A 12,664-nucleotide genomic window follows, 5' to 3' on the forward strand; every position below is an offset into this window, starting at 1 on the left:
TTTATTTTGATTTACTTTGTTTTTTTTATCTACAGAAATGGAAGCGTTTGCTTCATATATGTTAAAAATGTTCCATAAGAACAGTGAGAAAGCAAACAAAATAAATGGGATTGCATTGAGGTACCTGATGTAATATCTAGTGATGAGTCTTCTGATACGTCAGCGTTTATGGATGTTTCGCATTTTGCAGTTTAACCTGGCGATCAAGGACATCCCCGAGGTGACACAGGAAGCTAAAAAAGCACTTTCTGGCCAGCTGCCCGCTGTGGGGCGCTCCATGTGTGTGGAGATCTCTCTGAAGACCTCCGAGGTATGGCTATAATGTGTGATATAGTCCTCTTCTGGATATAATGACATTGTCTTATTAGTCCAAAGTGTGCATGTCTCCTGTTATTGGTGTGCTTCAATGATGTCACTAGCTCTTAGTGCATTGATTGGCTCTTCATTGGTCCTGCTTGCAAATTAGCTCCCTCTGTTGGTCACTATTGATAAAGCGCAAAATGTCTGAGGCACACGGCAAAACACTCTTTTGAGGTGCCAAATAGTTTTATTTATGTGCAAGACATAAACAGCCCTTTCCAGCATTTATGTAAGGCTGTCCAATGTCCATATATCAGTGACAACTTAACTAGTCCCTGTCCAGCTGAAGACCTCCAAAAAACGAATTACTACAAACAAGGGAGCCCAGATCAATATAGCACAGAAGATGATGATAGGTTAATACATAATTTACACAATCTTGGAATTATAGCTTATCTGCTGTTATCAGCCAATCACCATTGCACCAAACAACCTCTTGTACCAAATCCACTGCAGCTTAGGGGGAAAGCAAAGTCCCCTAGTGCAATACCGTCGTAACACTGTTTATTCCATAGCTCCAAAGCAACATAAAAGCTGCGTACAAAAGGGAATTGTAATCAGGCTTATCTGAATGGATTCCCGGTCTCTGAGGTTTCCTCACTCCAGCGAGTGCCATAGTATTTGATCAACGGTGGGCCAATTAAAGTAACACATGTCCGTGCCATGTCGAAAACCACACATTGGAGAGCATCCAGGGTACAATTACTAAAGCTTCTAAACAGACAAGTGGTGGTGTTGCCCCGAGCAACCAATCAGATTCTGTCTATGGGGCGTATGCAATTAGCACAGTTTTTTTCTCCTAGGTGAAAAATCTGAGCTTTTTCGCTATTTTTAGGCCAAATGGAGATTCACCCTATGCAATAGCAGGGCCGGATTTTCGCCTAGGTGAAAAATGCCGGCACTGGCGAAAAACACGCGGATCAGCGAATTCACTCCTGATCCACGTGTTTTGGCGAATCTGCAAGCGGTTTTCGCCGGTTTTTGGGGCCATTTTCGTCAATGCCGATTCGCCTACAAAACGGAGATGAAACGGCATGGGCGAAAATGTATTAAAATGGGCGAAATTACCCGCAAATGAATACGGTGGGTCGAATTAGTTCCATTTTTTTCGGCTAGGCAAAAAAAACGAAGCTAATTGCATATCCCCCTATCACTTTCTAAAATGGAGAAATGATAGCTAGAATCTGATTGGTTGGTTCGTTTAGTAAAGCTACATGAAGAGACAGAAGAATTTGAACAAGCCTACATCCACAGATCTGTGGTTAGTTCTCAAAGATGTTTGGAACCAACCTCTCTGCTGAATTCCTTCAAAAACTGTGTGCAAGTGTACCTAGAAGAATTGATGCTGCTTTGAAAGCAAAGCGTGGTCACACCAAATATTGATTTGAATTAGATTTCTCTTCAGTTCATTCACTTTGCATTTTTGTTAATTGATAAAAAATAAACCACTAACACTTCTATTTTTGAAAGCATTTTAAAGGTGCTGTGTGAGCGAGATTGCCTAGTGTTTCCTTTTCCGGGCTGGGCCGCTTGACCGCGGGCATACACACTGTGCAATATCGCGCCATGGCCAGGCTGTACATGCAGCTTTGGACAATGAGTCCCAATTGAGCTGCATGTACGGCTGACACGGAGGGTTGTTAACGACCAGCGGGGCCGCGCATTGGCTGCTTTTGCATCTCAGGAGTTACTCCCGGCCAGTGCAGCAACTGCGGCTGGCCGGGAGAACCTCTTCGCTGCCCTGGGTCGCAGCGTCTGTGTGTGACGTCACGCAGCTGCCGCGGCCCCCCCCCCCCCCCCCTCCCCACAACGTTCCGGCCACACCCACGCCGCCGTCCATCCCCCTCCCGCCCAGCGACCGCCTCTCAGTGGCGATCGCTAGGCAACGACGGCTGGCATGTGCCGGCGCACTGCGGCGCATGCACAGTTCCGACCCGATTGCTGCGCTGCGATAAACTACAGCGAGCGATCGGGTCGGAATGACCCCCTAAATGCGTTAGCACTTTTACTTTGCAGCATTTTCTCCACACCTGCCTAAAACTTTTGCACAGTACTGTAGATATCTAATTTGCATACAATAAATCAAGTACACAAAACCACTTTCTATATCTTCTGACTCGTTTCATCCATGTATTCATGACTTCATCATAGCTAAACACTGGTATTGTAAAGACAGTACTGATGTCACACTCATTATTAATTGGTGCCATAGATCAGAATAAACTAAGAAATCATTTCTGGCCTGACTATCTATGCACACAAAGCAGATGCACAGTGCATGGCGTGCACTCCGTAAATCAGATCCGTTGATTGTTGGCGGCAGGTTCTCTATTGGCAGTGAGAGGAAGTCTTAACAATAACGTTCCTTGTTTTCCAGGGCGACTCCATGGAGCTTGAAGTTTGGTGCCTGGAAATGAATGAAAAGTTAGTGGCTATTTTTGTTTTGCTTCTGTGAAATCAGGACGGGGTACTCTAATTGGAATATGTCACAAATAAATTAAATGTTTTATAGTATATTATCTTTGTTCATTTTCCTGCGCACCATCTATGGGGAATAAGGGAAGTTACTTGTCGTGAAGAGCCTTCGACCTGTCCGTTTCATCGGTGTGGTTCGATAGATCTACGGTAAAAAGATAGACGGTCAACAGGGCCAAAAGGCTGACAGTAGAAAGGGCCGATAGGGTCGAAATGTTGACATAGAAATAGTCAACACCAAATTGGACATTTTTATTTTTTTATTTTTTTTTGGTGTCTTTTCACCATAGTTGCGTTCGGCACAGGTTACTATTCCCAATTATAGGCCACCTGGATGGAAAAAATTGAAAAAAAAAAGTGTCAACTATAAGAACTGTTAACTGTATCTTTTTACTGTAGATCTATTAAGCGGATACCCCGTTCTGTAGGCACGTCATGGCTGTTGCACTGAATTTATCCCCCAGCCCCTTATATGCTGGCTATATACGTATCACACATTTCAGATGTTAAGGATTACCAGGCATATTCTACAAATGCAAATGTGACTGCAGTATTATTCTAATGCCTGTCTAATAATCTATAACTACCATATGTTGCAGACACCGCCCACTCCATAATTTAATAACTTTATTCATCAAAGAAAAAGCAATATCAGTCTTATTGAAACGCAGTCTATAGAGTTTGTGTGGCACCAAATTAACCGCTTTCTTTCTCTATCAAAGATGTGATCAAGATATCAAAGTTTCCTACACTGTATATAACCGGCTGTCACTGCTACTGAAATCACTGCTCGCTGTCACCCGGGTGACTCCAGCATACAGACTGTCCCGGAAGCAAGGGCATGAATATGTTATTCTCTACAGGTGTGTACCGCTTATCACCTACAGCAGTGATGGGGAACCTTTGGCACTCCAGCTGTTATTGAACTAAACATCCCAGCATGCCCTACTACAGTTTTAGCATGGCCAAATAGCAAAACTGTAGCAGGGCATGATGGGATGTGTAGTTCAACAACAGATGGAGTGCCAAAGGTTCCCCGTCACTGGCCTACAGAGACATACTGAAATGTTTCAAATCTTAACATCTGTTAGATGTCCCTCTTTCTCCTTACATTTGTTTAGCTTATTATTATATTATTATAGCTAATTATTATTATTTTATATTTTCTCATTTTACTTGTTTGGATTTATGCAGCAGACCGTCTAAGGACACTTTTTTTTATTTTGTGGGTAGAGAGTCAAGCCAAATAATAGTTGTATGACGCACCTCTGTGATGTTTAGGATGCTGGTAGGGGACACAGAAGAAATCTTATAAAGGCCAGTTAGGAACACTTGTGTGAAACGTATCCTTGTTTGTACTCCTCAGTACACCGCAACCCCCTGCATTGTGCTTATCAGTCACTCTGGTGTCACACAAGCAGCATTGTGATACAGGTTACATTACACGATGAGCTTAATGGTGGACTATGGCTGAGGTTCTCAATAAAGGAAGGCAAAGCATTCAACAGATAGCCCCTCCGTCTTCCCTGGGGCAGGATCATGCTGCTTATCTGATGTACTAATGTGTCTTTCTTTTCATTGTAGGATTTATTTTGGAGATGTTCAGCTCCTGGGACTCAAAGAAGGTAATGAATACATTACTGTGTAGCTTTCTCTATCTGTGCTGGTGTAAGTATGTCCTCAGTGTCACTCGTAACTATAGTAAACTGAATTTAGTGACCACGTTCTTCATATTGCACATCGCATTGTGATCGACGGAGGTGCCTTAGAACCTTTAGGCCTTCATTCTGAGTTGATCGCTCGTTGCCGTTTTTCGCAGCGTAGCGATCAGGTGAAAAAACGGCCTTTATGCGCATGCGCATGGTACGCAGCGCGCATGCGCTCAGTACTTTCACACAAAACTTTGTAGTTTTACACAAGCTCGAGCTACGCTTTTCAGTCGCTCGAGTGTTCGTTGTTTGATTGACAGGAAGTGGGTGTTTCTGGGCAGCAACTCAGCGTTTTCAGGGAGTGCGCAAAAAAACGCAGGCGTGCCAGGTAAAAACGCAGGAGTGGCTGGCGAAACGGGGGAGTGGCTGGCCGAACGCAGGGCGTGTTTGTGACGTCAAACCAGGAACTAAACAGACTGCAGTCATCGCAAGCTAGGAGTAAGTATCGAGCCACTCTGAAACTGCATGAAATTTTTTAGTAGCAGAACTGCTAACCTTTCGTTCGCACTTCTGCTAAGATACACTCCCTGAGGGCGGCGACTTAGCGTTTGCACTGCTGCTAAAAGCAGCAAGCGAGCGATCAACTCGGAATGAGGGCCTAAATTGGGTTCTCCTTGCATTTCAGCAGCTTGATTTTGTGGCCTTTAAGGGGCCTATTTCTCAAGTAATATTTGCAGAATATTTCCTCAAAACATGCACACAAATATTAAATATTAAGGATTCTGCATATTATCCTAGGCAGCTTACGGCATCTGATGTGCGAAAACGGCATTGTTTGTTTTCGCACATCAGGCGTTTATCGATTGACTGAGTATGCACTGCAGTGCGCACGCACGTCGCCAAACAGCTGGTGCTAAAATTTTGATTGCACAGCCATTCGCAAGCTGATAGACAGGAAGAGGCTGTTTGCGGGTGGTAATTGGCCGTTTTCTGGGAGTGTTAGGGAAAACTCAGGCGTTCCCAAGTGTTTTCAGGGAGGGTGTGAGACGTCCGCTCCTGACCCGATCGGCCTGTTCTTTTCGCATTGTAGGAGTAAGTCCTGGGCTGCGCACAGACGACACACACTGGAAAAACCATTAGATGGTGAGTGAGTTGCGGGCGGATTTGCAGCTGTCCTCTGACTGAGGGACATTTTCGCACGGCGTATACATGCGATCGCACACTTGCACGGGGTGAATTTACACTCCCCTTGGTCGGTGACTATCTGATCGCAGGACAACAAAACTAAGCAGCACAGCGATCAGGTCTGAATTCGGACCTTAGCCTGTTGCAGTCTCCGTGACCATGGCTGCCGCACCTGCATTGTCTTGGGTGGAAGGTTTTGTGTGCAGCTTTGGCCCTCTCCTAGGGACCGCTTTAGAGCGTCCACATGGGTAGCAGTAGCCCAAAAGGGATTTTGGTACTTACCGTCAATGCCTTGCTTAGGGCCTAACTCATATCTGTCCGTAAACACGCGGGAGGCGTCTGTCTACTAGAGCCGCCTCCTGCTGCATTTGAATGTTAATTACATGGAATTGCACAGCTGCTTCCTGGCGGCTGTGTAATTCCTTACAAACATGAGTTAGGCCCTTAGTCCATCTGAATATAACATACATCACAGCATACAGATGAATGGGCTCATAGGGGTATGTTTACTAAAGTGCGGGATTATAGATGTGGAGATGTTGCCCATAGCAACCAATCAGATTCTAGCTAATGTCTTCTAGAAGGTGCTAGATAAATAAGTAGAATATGGTTGGTTGCTACGGGCAACATCTCCACTTCTATAAACCCACACTTTTGTAAATATACCCCATAGCATTACGTTCTCTATGGTTTGCTCACACCTTATTCCAGGGTATGGTTCATTTGGTCGACCACTATTGGTCGACATGGTCACTAGGTCGACATGGAAAAAGGTCAACATGAGGTTTGTTTGTTTTTTACTTTTTTTGGTGTAGTTTTCTTTGTAAAAAGTGACGGGGAACCCCAATTAGTGCCCCGTGTCCCCTCGCATGGTTCGATTTGTTCGCCATGCTTCAGGGGCCTCGCTCCGCTACGGCTACGCTCGGCACAAGTTACTATTCCCAATCGTAGTCCACGTGGATCGTAAAGTATGAAAAAGTAAAAAAAAATTGTTTTTAAAAAGTAAAAAACCCATGTCGACCTTTTTCCATGTCGACAAAATGACGTATCCCTTCTTCCACGTGGAACGTTATGTGAGAGCTCTCTGGACTTGGTGGACTGTTGCACATGCACTCCATTAGTTATCTGCTGCAATAACTGCCCACTCTTCATGGACAATGGCCCTCATTCCGAGTTGTTCGCTCGCTAGCCGCTTTTAGCAGCATTGCACACGCTAAGCCGCCGCCCTCTGTGAGTGAATCTTAGCTTAGCAGAATTGCGAACGAAAGATTCGCAAAATTGCGAATAAAATTTCTTAGCAGTTTCTGAGTAGCTCGGGACTTTCTCTGCCACTGCGATCAGTTCAGTCAGTTTCGTTCCTGGTTTGACGTCACAAACACACCCAGCGTTCGCCCAGGCACTTTCCCGTTTCTCTAGCCACTCCCGCGTTTTTCTCAGAAACTGCAGCGTTTTTTCACACACTCCCATAAAACGGGCAGTTTCCGCCCAGAAACACCCACTTCCTGTCAATCACACTACGATCACCAGAACGAAGAAAAAACCTCGTAATGCCGTGAGTAAAATACCAAACTTCTTAGCCAATTTACTTGGCGCTGCCGCAGTGCGAACATTGCGCATGCGCAGTTAGCGGAAAATCTCACCGATGCGAAGGAAAATAACGAGCGAACAACTCGGAATGAGGGCCAATGGACTGTATGGTTTCCCCATCGGATAACTTGCTGTATCATATTTACCTTATGTATATCAGAAATCAGACCAAGGCTACACCAATCTGAATTCATCAGTTAATGAGTAGCATAGCACTCAGGATCTGCCTGTCCCATATCTCTCTATCCTCTATTTAGATGTCTGTCTACATTTTGTATTGTAGCCAAAATCATTTGATCTCTGAGACGCTCTCCACTTAATGGGGCTGATTCTGAATAGGAGAGATCTCTGTGCAAACATCGTGTTTTTGCATGAAGCGCATGTGCAGAAGTGAATTTGAGCTTGTTTCGGTGTGTCTGTCCTATTCTGAGTCGGACAGAACTTGGGCGAATCTTTATTTTAAAACTGCCCATTTAGGGGAGGAAACTGTGGGCTGCACGAAACCACCTTGAGTGTTGTGGGCGTGTGTGTTACGCTCCGTGCAAGTTGTGTATACGGGGAAGAGAAGCCTGTTTCTGACAGATCTCTTGCACCTACAGTGTGGCTAGCACAGGTGCCAATACTAATGATGACTGTTGCAGTGGCCTGCGTACAATCAGTGCTTGGCACAGCTTTCCGCATGCAGATACAGATTCCCGCAGTAAGTCAGGTTTCTGTGCGCAAAAGCAGCCAGTTTGCGTCAGACTTGTGTCCCAATTAGCCCCAATGTGCCAGGAAAGAGATTTGAACAAAAGCTGTACAAAATGACCACTGTATTTGTCAGTAATCTTTTGATCTAATATTATTAACAATGGGCACGTGATCATCAGAGCTGGACCACGGAGCAATGTAAAAATGTGGCCAGTCTGATGAATCACGTTTTCATTACATTATGTGGACGGCTGGGTACATGTGTATCACTTACCCGGGGAAGAGATGGCACCAGATGCACTATGGGAAGAAGGCAAGCTGCCAGAGACAGTGTTCTGGGCAAAGTTCTGCTGGGAAACCTTAGGTCCTGGCATTCATGTGGATGTTACTTTGCCTCATACCACCTACCTAAACATTGTTGCAGACCAAGTACACCCCTTTGTGGCAGCAGTATTTCCTGATGGCAGTGGCCTCTTTCAGCAGGATAATGCTCCCTACCACATTGTATATATTGTTTAGGAATGGTCTGAGGAACATGACTAAGAGATCAAGGTGTTGACTTGGCCTCCAAGTTGCCCAGATCGAGCATTTGTGGGATGTGCTGGAAAAACAAGTCTGAGCCATGGAGGCCCCACCTCACATCTTACAGGACTTAAAGGAGCTGCTGCTATGTATGTCTTGGTGCCAGATACGGCAGGACACCTTCAGAGGTCTTTTGGAGTCCTTGCCTCGACAGGGCACAAGGGAAATATACACCATAATATTAGGCAGATGGTTTTAATGTTATAGTTGACAAAGATAACAAAAAAAAAATTATATATATATATATATATATATATATATATATATATATATATATATATATATAATGTAATCAGATGGCACTCCAGGAGGACTTTTCTTTGGAAATAAAACACAGAGACAAAGCTCCTCTTCTGCGGTAACGTTTCAGTTGTATTACAACTTTCGTCAGACCTAAACAAATACATATAAAATACAGACATTTATACCTTACCCTCCACCACATGCAGCGTCTTCTCCGGCCCGGTGCGCTGGCGGGGAAAGATGACGTCATCACGCACTCACTGTGCGGCGCGCTCCCACCCCTGTCAGCGTCCCAGTTACCTGGGAGACGCACCTATACAAAAGACACAGTGCAACTAATTATACCATCTAACATGTATATACAAATAGCGGAAGTTGTTAACATACAGAATTCATTAAAACTGACAGCCTAACTGTAGAAATATTTAAAGAAACATGACTACACACATGTTAACACATATTAGTATTTACCGGTCTAGATGAAACAATTTAACAATAATTGTTCATTAAGACCACCTGGGGCCAATGTGTTGAGGTGGTGAATCCACCTAGCCTCCCGTTGTAATAGCAATTTATCTCTATTCCCTCCTCGGATATCTTCCGGTTGCTGATCTATTATTTTATATTTAAGACATGAAAGATTATGTTTCATTTTGGCAAAGTGCTTTGCCACAGGTTGTGCTTGACTTTCACCTCCAAGGGCTGCTCTAATGGCTGACCTATGCATGGCCATGCGTTCCCGAAATTGTCTCACAGTTTTCCCCACGTAATATAATCCGCAGGGACAGCGGATGAAATATATGACGTGGGTGTGTGTACAGGTTAAAACTTTATCAATTTTAATGTACCTGCCTGTGTGGGGATGTGAAAATCCTTGGCCTACTTCCATATAGCTACAGGTAGTGCAGCCTATGCATCTATAACACCCTGGTTTCTTTGTTAAAAAAGTTACTGTTGGGGCTAGTTTAAAGCCCGAGATGTCGTTATGCACCAGTAAATCCCTAAGATTTTTATTCCTGGTGTAAGTAGACAAAAGATTTTCCTTTCAGGGCTGTCAAATCTTTATCTTTTGTCACCACCGGCCAAGTAAACGGGTTAAAAAACATGTGAAAGATACTTTGTCACCTTTTATATGTATTTGTTTGGGTCTGACGAAAGTTGTAATACAACTGAAACGTTACCGCAAAAGAGTAGCTTTGTCTCTGTGTTTTATTTCCAAAGAAAAGTCCTTCTGGAGTGCCATCTGATTACATTGTATATTTTTGCATATTAGCAAGGATGGGCACCGGGGGGCAATAACTGTTGATAACGGAGTGGCGGTTATTGGAGTATGTATGTATGTATGTATGTATGTATGTATGTATGTATGTATGTATGTATGTATGTATGTATGTATGTATGTATGTATGTATGTATGTAATTTTTTTTACATTACGTGTGTGTTTATTTTTTTTTTTTACCTAATTTCCTTATTTTCTTTCAGGTTTCCAAGCAGTGCGCGTTGGGACGGTGGGAACTCCCCTCGGAACACTTACCCTGACCTGCGCCTACAGGACTAATCTGGCCTTCATTTCCTCTCGGTAAGTGTGCTCAGGTATGCCGCTCCTCTGTGAACGCTCGGTAAAGGAGTACCTACAGTGGTATTCTTGGCTTACGTGCATCCCAACTCATTGCCCAAGAATAACTAAGCACATTTCAGATATGTAGAGTCCTGACCTTTCTCCGTACTGGCCCTGCAGTCACTTTGCAGGGGACCTCTGTTGTCTGATCTGTGCCCACCATTCCCATATACTGTAAGATAATTATTCCTGATAGATGGGACTGGGTGGTCTATAGCACAGCGAGGCCCAGCTCAATAATATCAATGTGTTTGTTGCATTTCAGGCAGTTTGAGAGGACCCAGCCCATCATGGGGATTATTATTGATCACTTTGTTGACCGACCTTTTCCCAGCACCTCACACATGCATCCCTGCAACTACAGGTGAGGACACAGGCATCATGCACACGCATCATGTAAAGCCACAGAGGACCCCAGCTCAGGATGTTTCCTTCCAAGTCTCCCCAGATACCATCCAGGAACATCTTGTAGACGCAGAGGGCTCACTTAATAACACAGCTCCAATAGCAAAAAATGTGTCATCACCCACAGCAACCAGCATTGTGTACAGCAGTTTAAGTTGCTCTGGACGTATGGCTGCTGAAGGTTATGGCACTTTTTTTTTTTTTTTCTGTCTCCACTTACAATGGGACCTGTTGCCTACATGGTGAAGACAGCCTTTTTATAAGCTGAATGAATATTCACTATGTGCCTCGTGCCACAGTGCTGGTTCCAAACCAGTAGGCTGAAACTGGCTACCTTCACTGTGTATAGGTGATGGGCCCATTTTCTATAATAATTTTTCTGGCACACGGCGTAGCACTGAATCCAGTTCCTCACCTGAGATTTGTGGGATCATTTTGTTGTTGCTGGGTTATATATTCATAGACAGACACATTAAAAGGGAAAGCATTAAGCAGACTGAATATGGAGGGTGCGGTTCATTGGGAATCCCTGCCAAATTCACCTGTGCACCGGTCTCCTGTGGGATCCACTTGCAGCTTTTGGCCAAATGTCCAGGCTGGCTGTCTATGGGATGGGCAAACAAGCGACAGATCTGGCCAACCACTCTGGACAATATAGGTCCTGAATAACCGCCATGGTGTTTTAATGATGCTACTGTAGCTGCCTACTGGGTACCTTAGTCGGTAACTGTACGGCTTGGAAGTTTAGAATAGAAGTGTCACCACCCATATTTTATATGCAGTATTAGTCGTTGCACGTATTTTGGTGATCACTCTTCGTTCTCACTGACCATGTTAGAAGTGGATTTGTCAGTCACCAGCATCATTACTTCACTGTCTTCCTAACAGGGCACCTGAGGAGCAAGGTGCTGCCTACCCATCTGTGGAGGATTCCCAGGATGTGTGTGCCACGTCCTTCTCTACATCACCCCCCTCGCAGGTGAGACTGCCTCGGATATTATTACTGTATTACTATAATGTTCAGCAGATCCTGACATCCTCCAAGATGCAAATCTGGTGGTGATCACTGATGCAGAGATCCAGCTATGAAGTAACACTGTTACTGACAGAGCTGTGAATTTCATGTCTAATGGCGGATGGTGTCCTTACAGAAGTAGGTGTCAAGACTGCTTCAGGGAAAGGCAGTCTTAAATCTGTAGCAATCTTATCTTTGCAAACTATTTCTCCGTGTGTGTGTGTAATGTGCGCGTGTGTGTGTGCGCGTGCGTGTGACTGTCCGTCTCATCTTCTCTCCGTCTTTCATTCTGTGTGCTTCTCTCTTGCGCTTGCTCTCGATCTCTGCATCTGCCTGATCTGCTCTGTCTCTGTGTGTCTTTCTTGTGCTCTCAGTCTGTCTCTCTTTGTTTCTGTGTGTCTTCCGTGCTCTCTCTCTTCGTCTGTCACCATCTCTGATGCACTGTCTATCTTTCTGTGTGTCTCTTGCAAGCCGTCTCTGTCTGATCTCTCTCTTTCTGTTTGTGTACCTCTCTTGCGCTCTCTGTCTCTGATCCTGTTTCTCTGCATCTGATTTATTGTCTCTGTGTGTCTATCTTGCGCTCTGTTTCCGAACCTCCCTCTCTCTCGCTTTTTGTCTGTGTGCCTGCCTCTTGCCCTCTCTGTGCATCTGTCTCTCACTCACTCTCTGTCTATGTGTCGCTCTATCTCTCTGTCCAACTGTCTCTAATCCTCCCTCTCTCTCTCTGGGGGAGATGTGCTAAGCAGTGAAAAGAGTGAGCCATTGAAGTAACATTTATGATATGCATACTACAAAATGATACAGAGCAGCTGAGTGGTTGCAACTTCTCAACTGGCTCACTTCTACACTCTTTT

General features: G+C 44.6%; 1 protein-coding gene across 3 annotated transcripts in view; it reads left to right on the plus strand.

Moving 5' to 3' along the window:
- The window catches only part of ATG13 (autophagy related 13), a 74,114-nt gene that overhangs the window by 28,760 nt on the left and 32,690 nt on the right, over nt 1–12,664 (plus strand). For 2 of the 3 annotated variants that reach the window (XM_063944529.1, XM_063944530.1), the window contains exons 4-10: nt 191–310; nt 2,738–2,784; nt 3,558–3,698; nt 4,420–4,460; nt 10,255–10,351; nt 10,656–10,754; nt 11,684–11,774. In XM_063944529.1, the coding sequence (XP_063800599.1) occupies nt 191–310; nt 2,738–2,784; nt 3,558–3,698; nt 4,420–4,460; nt 10,255–10,351; nt 10,656–10,754; nt 11,684–11,774 (636 nt within the window). The remainder of the gene's footprint in view (nt 1–190; nt 311–2,737; nt 2,785–3,557; nt 3,699–4,419; nt 4,461–10,254; nt 10,352–10,655; nt 10,755–11,683; nt 11,775–12,664) is intronic. The other variant, XM_063944531.1, reaches the window with a different exon arrangement.

The sequence above is a fragment of the Pseudophryne corroboree genome, chromosome 11 (genome assembly GCF_028390025.1).
Source record: "Pseudophryne corroboree isolate aPseCor3 chromosome 11, aPseCor3.hap2, whole genome shotgun sequence".
In the NCBI taxonomy this organism is placed as follows: domain Eukaryota; kingdom Metazoa; phylum Chordata; class Amphibia; order Anura; family Myobatrachidae; genus Pseudophryne; species Pseudophryne corroboree.